Source organism: Aethalodelphis obliquidens, unplaced genomic scaffold (assembly GCF_003676395.1).
Source record: "Aethalodelphis obliquidens isolate GAN/ISIS:26980383/991018 unplaced genomic scaffold, ASM367639v1 scaffold18, whole genome shotgun sequence".
Lineage (NCBI taxonomy): Eukaryota > Metazoa > Chordata > Mammalia > Artiodactyla > Delphinidae > Aethalodelphis > Aethalodelphis obliquidens.
The window spans coordinates 18658057-18667692 of NW_020837962.1; the positions used below are offsets into that span (position 1 = coordinate 18658057).

General features: G+C 57.6%; 1 protein-coding gene across 1 annotated transcript; it reads right to left on the bottom strand.

The window, feature by feature from the left end:
• Positions 1 to 1306: 1306 nt before the first annotated feature.
• CST3 (cystatin C) lies at positions 1307 to 5104 on the bottom strand. Its single transcript, XM_027118113.1, has 3 exons — positions 4771 to 5104; positions 2196 to 2309; positions 1307 to 1646 (listed from the first exon to the last, which is right to left on the bottom strand). Exons 1-3 carry the CDS (start codon positions 5020 to 5022, stop codon positions 1536 to 1538), a joined length of 477 nt encoding a protein of 158 aa, XP_026973914.1. The 5' UTR covers positions 5023 to 5104; the 3' UTR covers positions 1307 to 1535.
• Positions 5105 to 9636: the final 4532 nt, after the last annotated feature.

Consider the following 9636-nt stretch of genomic DNA (forward strand, 5'->3'; position numbering starts at 1 on the left):
CACCCAGGAGGAGAGTCTCTGCAGGGAGGCCTTTGCCCCAGGCCACCACTTCTGTGTCCACAAGTCCCAGGATCCCCTGCAGGGCCCAGCCCCAGGCCCAAACCTGGCCAGTGCCAGGCCTGCAGACAGCGCCTCACTCCTTGAATCCCAAAGCCCTTCTGTTAAGTCAAGTCTGGGGTGAGAAGGCTCTGCTGTGCGCTCGGTGAAGACAGAGATGGGGGGCGGCGGGGCGGGGGGGGAAGCCCTCGGGGCCCGGTGAGTCAGGGGGCGGCAGGTGGAAGGGGACGGTCCCCACCCTCTTCCTGGTGTCCCGGTTCTAGCTCTGCAGGTGCAGCTGTGGCACCTGAGGTGCCAGCCTTGGAGTCATCTAGGTGAGCTCCCTTTGTCCCTTCGCCTTCTGTGGTCACTGCAACACGACAGGAGGGCTGGACAACGCTGACATGAGGTGGTGGGCATCTGGGAACAGAGGAAGCGTCACCCTCGGTAGTGAACGGTCAACGTGAGGACAGTGCAGGGAGCGGCGTTGTTCCCAGCTTGGGGCACTAAATATCCACTCTGCTGCAGAACGATGGTGACACTAAGAGGTGACATTGCCTATTAATTATACAGTCCTTAGGGAAAGAAGAAGGCCCACTATGTGTCTCAAGTTCTACACCCCTTACGTGGAGTTCTGCGCTAAGACCCGTTTTATCTAGGAGCCCAGAGAACAGAAGGAGGGGTGTAAATCGGCAAAATCCTTGTGGATTCCACGGCTCCCGAAATGTATCAGAGAAGGCCTGCTCTCACACTATTGAATTCCCAATTCCGACCTTGTTTGACCTTGATTCTGACCCGTATTCCCTCACTCCATCAGTTACACATACTTTTGGTCTTTGTTTTTTCGTAGGTACCCGAAGTTGTTTGTGGAAAGAGGTAGACGTTAAATCATTATTTTGCTTCTAGGGAACGTGACCAGTGAGAGTCATCCCAGGAGTCTGATCAGCTCAGCACACGTGCAGCCCCTCGGAGGGTGACTCAGGTCTCAGGCTCCATCACCTCCCCAGCCTCCTGTCCAGCCCCAGCACACAGTCTGACTCATTTGCAGACACAGCAGCTGAGTCTCTGGGGTCAGCAGCTTAGGTCCCCCCTCCTCTCCCTTGTCCGATTATCAGGAGTACGAGAGCTGAAGGCCCAGCTCGCCTGCCACGCCCGCTCCCCGCCCCTCCCCATTGCCTGCCCTCAGAGCCAGCGAGACGGGGTGCCTTCATAAAGTAACTGCCTAGATCCTTCCCGCTGCACCGCCCGAGACAGTGAGCAACTCAAGGAGTAGCTGCTGTTACTTTTTTATTGAGTAAAATAGCAGAGCGAGGGCATTTGGTTCACTTGGAAAGCAATTAGAAGAAAGAAATGAGTTAGAGCCCCTTAGCCGTTCCAAAAATGCCCAAGGAGCCTTCTCTGCGTGTCTGCTGGGACGGCACACGGAGGGCACATCCACCAGGCGGGTCACCCATCGGAGGGAGGTGTGAGCGCTCTGGGGGGGCGTGAGTGAGAGGCAGTCAGCGGCCTGCCTGATGCCCAGTCCCCGATTCATCCTGGCAACTGAAATTCGTCAGGGAGATGGCGTTCATCCAGGGGACGACGTAAACCTGGAAGTTGCAAAGCTTTTGCTGCGAAAGGGAAGAGAGGGATGGTTGGTCAGGGTTACACTTAAAGAGGCAAGTGCACTGGCCCCAGCCCCCACCCCCAGCAGGCTGGCACTGAGACAGGACCAGAAGGGAGGACCCAGGGGCTGGGACCCAGGTCCAGGAAAGCCCCTGCAGAGGTGGGGCCCGGGAGGGGTGACAAAGGAGTGCAGCCCTCCCTGAGGCCGAGACCCCTGAGAACCAGCCAAGCCCCTGGGAGAGTCTGGCCTTTGGTGAGCAGGGGGCATGGTGGGCCAGTTACAGGCCTCCAATTCCCTCTAATCTGCCCGGGGATGGGGGCGCGAGGCTGGGATTAAAGGCCCCTTTCTCCCTTCCCAGCAAACACCCGCAGCTGGGTCCTCCATCCCGCAGGCAACAATCCCCAAAGCAGACGGTGCCCCAATTCCCCGGCTAAAACCCCATAAAGCCAGAGCAGTCACGTGCACACACATACCCTTCCCCTCACAGCCCCGGCAGGCACCCGCGATGCGCCCCCATGGGCACCCCAACCCCTGCTCCCATCAGGCCACGTACCTTTTTCAGTTGCGGCTGGTCATGGAAGGGACAGTTGTCCAAGTTGTCCTGGGACTTTGTACACGTGGTTCGGCCAATCTCCACGTCCAAGAAGTAGTTCATCCCGGACACAACCTGGACATGGAGAGAGCACACACCCTTACAACACCTGCCGGCTGCACACACGTGGTTACCTTCTTCCCACCGCCCCCCGCATTCACAGGCTGCCAGAGCCACACCCAGGAAGCACAGCCGCCTCCTGACGGCCGCTGCGCCCCAGGCCCTCCCCGGAACTTGTTTACCAGCTGCTCCAACAAGGCATCTCCCACAGGGACACAGAGGGGGGAAGCCAGGGACCAACGCTCTAACTGGGTCCAGGAACAGAAGGCACAGCTCCGAGGAGCCAGCCTGGGTACAGGCAAGCAACTGGCCAGCGCCCAGGGCCAAGGAGGGGACTGAGCGCAAGATGGTGGCCCTGTGTCAAGAGTCCACACTGCATCCGCAGGAAAGCTGCTGCCTGGTGATTACACGTACGCTGAACTCCAGTCCCCAGGGCGGAGCCCACAGCATCCCATTCCCTGCATGTAGCCCAGGTTTATTTATTCCCTCCCGGAACAGAAGAAAATGAGAGCTTCACGTTCGCGGACGTTTAGGCCAATAAAAGACCGCCTGGAATGCCTTCCTCTTAGGTGTCGTTTTTGACGGGAATATTTCTCAAGTGTGTCATATATTGCGTGCCTTTTACACTTGAGATTACAGAACAGAAGTGAACTCTGGCTTCACACAGGCATCCCAGACATGCTTCGTTAGAACCTGGAGAAACACGGAATGAGGGGCCAGGGACCAGGCTCCAGACCCCACCTGGTAGACCCATGATCCCTCTGCTGTCAGCTTCCCCATGTGGCCAGTGAGCTAGTGTCACACTGGAGAGGAGCAGGCTGGAGGGGACCTGGTGAATGGAGAGAGCAGGTCCTATCCGAAGGGGACAGCACCAGCCCACTGCTGCAGGAGGAGAAATGGGTCTGGTCGTGACCCATCTTCTGAAGTGTCAAGAGAAGGTGGCAGGGAGCCCTATGGCTGGCATGCAGGACCACACTCTCGGTGCTGTGTGGCTGCGTCCTGCTCTCCAATGGGATGCAGGCCGGATGGTCTAAATTCTAGCCTTCCTTCAAGGACCAGCGCAAGGCCCTGTAGCCCGTCCTAACTCTCCCTCCTGCCCGCTTCTCAACTCTGACAGTGGGCTCCTTATCTGGCCAGAACCCAGGCAGGCTGACAGAGGCAGAGGTCAGGCTGTCAGCGACCGCGTGCCCATCTCAGGGTGGGAGTGAGATGTCACAGCCCAGAGGCTGCTCCCATGCATGTGACCTGCAGGCGGAAGCGACGGTCCAGGAAGCTTTGTATTCTTACGCCAGACCCCCTGCTCTGGGACACACTGGACACCACGGGCCAACTCACGGACTTGTCTGTTTGCTGATGACCTCCGGGTGCCCTGGAGGATGTTCAGAGTGTCTGTCCCCAATGCCACTACACGACCACATGGTGGCCAGGTATGTTTAGTGGCATCTGCTGACAGGAGGCTCAGAGGGGAGCATGCCTCTTCTGTGTGACCAGAGGCTCTCTCATCTCGAGGAAACATCAGGCCAGCCCAAACCCACTGACAGGCTGAGCCACAACTGGCTGGACCCTTCAGAAACAACGCCAAGGTCATGAGACAACCCAGGGGCTGCTCCAGAGTAAAAGGGGCTGCAGGACAGTGGCTGCATCGTGTGGCCTGGGAGTGTCCTTGGCTATAAAGGACACAGTGGGACGATCAGGGGCATCTGAATAAGGCCTGTGTATTAAAGAGTCCTGCTTTTCAAAACTGTATTGTGGTTATGGAAGAAAATAACCTTGTTTTCAGGAAATATACACAAAAGTGTTTACCTTCAAAGGGTTCAGAAAAATAAATGCATATATACACCCCTACACACGTGTACGTGGGGTGAGGTGGATTAAGCAACTATGTCAACTTTTTAACGTTTGAAGAATCTGGGTGAAGAATCTACAGTGATCGTATGTGCTCTTTTTGCTACTGCTTCTTAAGTCTGAAATTATGTCAAAATAAAAAGTTAAAAGGAAAAAGTGCTTAAGGGCATTCAGTGGCAGAGCCAGGAGGACAGACAGGTGTGGGTCTGTTTTTACCTCGCCTGGGGTCATTTAGTTGACAACTCGCGCCAAGCCCCCGGGTCCCAGGAGGCTGGGCCCTGACCCCAGCGCCGACCGACAGGGCCGGCCGGTCTCGCGAAGGGCTGCGAGCGCCGGAAAAGGTCGGGGGCTGCGCGGGGGTGAGAAGTCCGTCCGCGTCCTTTGCGATCCCCCGGGGCCTCAAGGGGCTGGGAGCTGCCCTCCCGAGAGCTGGGAGGGCTGGGGGGGCGGGGCTGGTGAGCGCGCAGGCCACGCCCTCTCGGGGGCCGGCCTCCCGCATTCAGGGCTGCCCGGCCCCGGCGCCCCTGCCTTGTAGCTTGGCCCGGCGCCCCCAGCCCCTGCACCCGGGGCTCCGCGCCCCCTCCCCGGCCCCCGCATCCCGGCCCTGTGCCCCCTCCCAGACTGGACGCACCTGCTTGAAGGCGCGCACTACGCGCACCGCGCGGCTCTGATAGGCGTCGTTGCTTTGCTTGTTGTACTCTGTGATGGCAAAGGACACCGCCTCCTGTACGCCCTTCTCGTTGACGTCCGCCTCCATCAGGCCGCCCACCAGGCCTTTCTTTCTGGCGCCCTGCCCTGCCGCAGGGCTCACGGCCAGGGCCAGGGGCAGGGCGAGGGCCAAGACGGCCAGCAGAAGCAGCGGGGTGCGCGGGGATCCGGCCATGATCTCTCGGAGGCGGACGGAGCTGCAGCCGAAGAGTGATCCGGTGACAGGAGCACAGCCCAGCCAGCCACCGAGTCTTTATCCCTGGGCTGCCCCGGATGCCCCGCCCCCGCCCGCCTGGCTTCTCCTCTTCCGCCCCTCCCCACCGCCCGCCCCTGTCCTCCGCCCGCCCCTGTCCTCCGCCCTAGTCCCGCCCCTCCCCCAATCCTGCCCCTCCTCTCGCTTCTCTACCCGCCCGACCCGGCTCACTCTTTCCCAGTCCCGGTCCTCCTCTCCGAGTCCCGTTTTCCCACTCCCGCGCTCCTCAGCCCGGCTCACCCCGATCTCGCAGAAGGTGTCACCTCCTTGAGGCCGGCGATGCTTGTAACCCCGAGCTCTGCCTCCTGGTCTGAAAGGGGGAAGGGGCGTCTCTCGGCCCCCCCTCGGCTGTCCGCGTCTAGGAGTCCCCAGCGCACAAGACTGCAGCCTTCCGAGGCAGACGAAGGAAGACCTCGTGTGCGCCCCGTCCTGGGGGAACTTCTTTGCCAAACATAAATGAATTAACCTTTATTTGAGAAAAGCGCATCGGGTTCTCTTTCTCACAGCTCATTTATTTATTCAGCTGGCACACCTTTCTGGGGCTTCTCCCTGGCCAGAGGGTCTGGGGCCTGTGGATGGAGTGTGGACGGGGGACCCGGGGGCCAGGGACTCCAGGTGGTAGAGCCCCTACCTGATGGAGACATAAGACAAACGCTTGCATAACTACATTAGCTAGGAGACACATTAAAAAGAGCAAAAAGTGGGCTTCCCTGGTGGCGCAGTGGTTGAGAGTCCACCTGCCGATGCAGGGGACGCGGGTTCGTGCCCCGGTCCGGGAGGATCCCACATGCCGCGGAGTGGCTGGGCCCGTGAGCCGTGGCCGCTGAGCCTGTGCTCCGCAACGGAAGAGGCCACAACAGTGAGAGGCCCACGTAACACACACACACAAAAAAAAAAAGAGCAAAAAGAAACAAGCATATAAAAACAATACTTTTTGTTTAACCCAATATATCCAAAATACTATTTCAGCAGATGCAAGCAATTGTGAATGACATATCTTACAATCTTCTGTGTGTGTACATTTTATCCTTAGAGCAGGCGTCAGTGTGGACTGACCTCATCTCCAAGCGTGGCTGTGGCATTGCCCAGCCCGGCGTTAGGGGGTGTAGGGGGGAGGGTAGTGATCAGTAATTAAGATCAGGGAGCTACAGGGGCTTTGTTGGAAGCGAAGTGAAGGGTGAAATAGAGATGGATCCCAGTCAGGGATGCCTCTGAGGTGACACACATTTAGGCTGAAACCTACCTAAAGGGCAGGAAGTCCTGCAGACACAAAGGAAGAGAGCATCAGGCAGAGGGAGCAGCCAGTGCAAAGGCCCTGTGGTGGGGCTCGGCCGGCCTGCTCTAGGGACAGGAAGCAAAGCAGCTGGTGTTTAAGCAGGGAAGGGGTATGACCTGGAATCTCACCCTGGCAGCTGTATGCGCCCTACTGTGGGTGGGGGATGCAGGTGGAGGGGTGAGGATGACCCTTACCTGGCCAGTGGGGGAGGGGCAGCTGCTTGTCCCCTCAGGGAGGTGCATGCTTGGCTCTGGTCTTCTGTCCACTGCTTGGAAACCTTTCTTGATTTTTAAAAATCAACTTGAATGAGGTATGATGCCCATACAATGAATGCCTTATTTTATGTGTCCAGACTGAGGGATTTTAGCACGTGCATACACCAGTAGTACCGCCCCACCAAGCTCTAGAACATTTCCTCCTGCCTCTCTGTGGTCCATCCTGCGCATGCTCCTGGCTCTGGGTGATGCACACATCTGTCTCTGTGGACTAGGGCTTTGCCTCTCCTTGAACTTTCTGCAAATGGCCTCATGCAGTGTGTGCATCCGGGTTTCGAGCATCATTTTTGAGCCTCCTCTATTGTTGGGTTAACCTAATTATTGGTTCTGTTTCTCCCCGGGCTGAGAGGACGTGGTCAGCTGGGTACTGTGTGGGCTACCAGACCCTCCAGCCCAGGACCATGCAGGTCTGGGCCTGAGCATGGCCCTGGGAGTGGAGGGGAAGGCTATTCTCTTACCTGCACCCTGTGTGCCTGAAGGTGGCCCAGTGACCGATGACCTATGGAGATGGTGGCAGAAACATCAGGAGGCCTCTGGGCCCTTGGAGCAAACACAGAGGAACTCTCCCGGGAGTGGTCAAGGCAACAAGGCATCATCCTAGAGCCGCTGTGGCCTTGGGGCTGGAGCAGCAGGGAGCCGGCATGGAACCCTGAAAGATATCAGTTACGAATATTCACGTTCAGTGTTTCTGAGACCCTGTTGCCTGAGGCCCAGTTATAACTGTAGGGGCAAGAAATGTTTCCTTGTACGCTTCTAGGTTCTTTGGCTGGTCTAATAATTAAATCACCATAAGACAGATTAACAGGAGAAGAATAAATTTAACTGTATACATTTAGGAGCCCCACGAAGATGCGCCACAAAGGCAGTCAGGTAGTTGAAGCTCGTAAGCCGCCCTGATCTAAGTAATGGGGGCCTGGGGCTTCGAACGGAGCCGATGGGACCCACAGGAAGATGAGACGAGGAGATGCTCGAGGGTTAGATGTCAGCCCTACCACACAGATGGCTCTTGCAGATAAAAACATGTCTCTGGTAGCGTCTCTCTGTCCGGTATCTAAATTTCTTGAGGCGGTTAGGAGGAGGTAAAAGTTTTCCTGAGGCTGCTGCGTCTTGACTGCCTTCAGCTCCAAATACTCCACGTGCCAAAGCGGCACACTGAGGGGTGGCATCTTCTGCGCTCTCCTCCCCCCCGGTCTCTCCCTGCTCTGACTCAGGAGCCTCTAGAAAAGTCACGGCACCCACTAGGTGCAGCAGGGATGCCTTTGCAGTGCGATGAGGGAGGAGAGGTGCTTTCTCAGTGAACTAGAAGAGAGGGGAGCTCCACAGAGCAGGGCAGAGTGGACTGCCCCGGCCAGCACTTCTGAGCGGCATGACTGTCTCTTAAGGGCAGGGACTGATCCCCACTGGGGTTTCCCACCACACGGGGCAGCTGGGGCTGCAGCCTCAGAAGGTGTGCTGTGCAGAGACGGGCGGGGTCCTCCCGTCCGTCATCATGGAGGAGGTGCGGGGCAGCAGAGAATGGGAGCACGGTGGTGGGTTTGAGCCTGTTGGGGTGGCCTGAACGGTGACACGTGCGTCTGGAGGCTGATTACACTGGCGGTAGGCGTCTTGGTACAGCGACATCTCCAATCCTAGCACAGGGTGCCCACGGGAGCCACCGGAGCAGCCTGCAGGACAGTCTGGTAAGGAGGGGAAGGCCAGGATGAGGCTGGGCCTCTGCTCCAGCTGCGTGGATGACCTCGGCAAACGTCACAAGTCTGGTGAGGCCGGCCGTTTTGTTAACTGTAGGGTCTGGGGGTCGGAAACACAGAGATGGCCAGGCTTCAGTGGGATGTGTAAGCACGGTGAAAAATGACAGAGCAGCCCAAGCCCTGGTTTCTGGGGCCTGCAGCTCCTGGGATAAGCTAGCAGGAACCCAGAGAGAAACAGTGAACTCAAGGTGAGGCACGGGGTTCCGGCACCCACCCACCGAGTGCAGCATGGAGGGGACACGTCCGCCCAGGAGTTGAGTGTGTTTCCCTTCTGCCGGGTGAAGAGCAAACCAACCATGTTTCCACAGGGCTGCGTGTGTGTCTGCTGATCTCGTGATCTGAATTAGCAGAGTGAGAATTTAAGGTGAGGGAGTGACAGTCCTCTGAAATCAATAAACAATAATAAGTGGATATTAAGTAATACTTCAATAAATAAATGACCAAGCACATAAAACATCCCCCGAAGTGGTAAGTGGTCACATCAAGTGGCCAAGAGTTGAGATTCTGAACACTAGGGCTTTGAGCAATTAAAACTTGGTGTCCACAATGGTAGCTTAGACCAAGCAAGTCATGGGTTTTTGTGACATCTTAACACGGAAAGATTAGGGACCTCTCTCATGGGAGGCACAGGGTTCTCTGGGGTTGAGCCCTGAGGTCCCTTACACACACCTTCCCCCTGTGCCCCTTTCCCACCCCCACTTGGGGAGACACGGAGATACTTCCACACCGTGTGCCTGTGTGGGCAAAGCATTTAGGGCTCTGCTAGGGATTGATGCCATGGCAATGGTACACCGCGATGCTCAAGGTAAAGGCTGTTGGCAGCCCCCATAGAAGGGGCCAGAGTGAGCGCAGTGGCCTCTAGCTGTTTTGCACTTAACGGGGGAGCAGAGAATCCTCTGGAAGCTTGTGCTCAGGTCCACGTGGAAAGGGCCCTCCTCGCCTTGTGTTGTCAATTACCATTTATCCTCTCAAGCGGCACATTTACCAGAGCAGCTCCCACGTGCGGGGGAAGCAGCACAGCCCGGGGTGTCGGGGGAGGGAAAGGGCGTCTGGGGACCAGGGCGGGCGCCTGTGCGTCGTCTCCCATGCCCCCTGTCTCTCTGGGCCTCAGTCCAGCCACGAGGAAAGCAGCGTGGCTCTGAGCCGGGTTTAGCAATCCCCTTGGCACTTCTGGACGGTCAGCGTTTCCTTTCCAGATCCTCGGTGTGGTCACTGCTTGACTTCCCTCCGGGTGTTC

Bases quoted from the DNA above. Each gene is read 5' to 3' on its own strand.
- CST3 (XM_027118113.1), bottom strand. From the start codon at position 5,022: ATGGCCGGATCCCCGCGCACCCCGCTGCTTCTGCTGGCCGTCTTGGCC. The intron at 2,310-4,770 runs GTGCGTCCAGTC...CTCCATGTCCAG, and splicing joins TAGTGCGCGCCTTCAAGCAG to GTTGTGTCCGGGATGAACTA. The intron at 1,647-2,195 runs GTACGTGGCCTG...TCCCTTTCGCAG, and splicing joins ACCAGCCGCAACTGAAAAAG to CAAAAGCTTTGCAACTTCCA.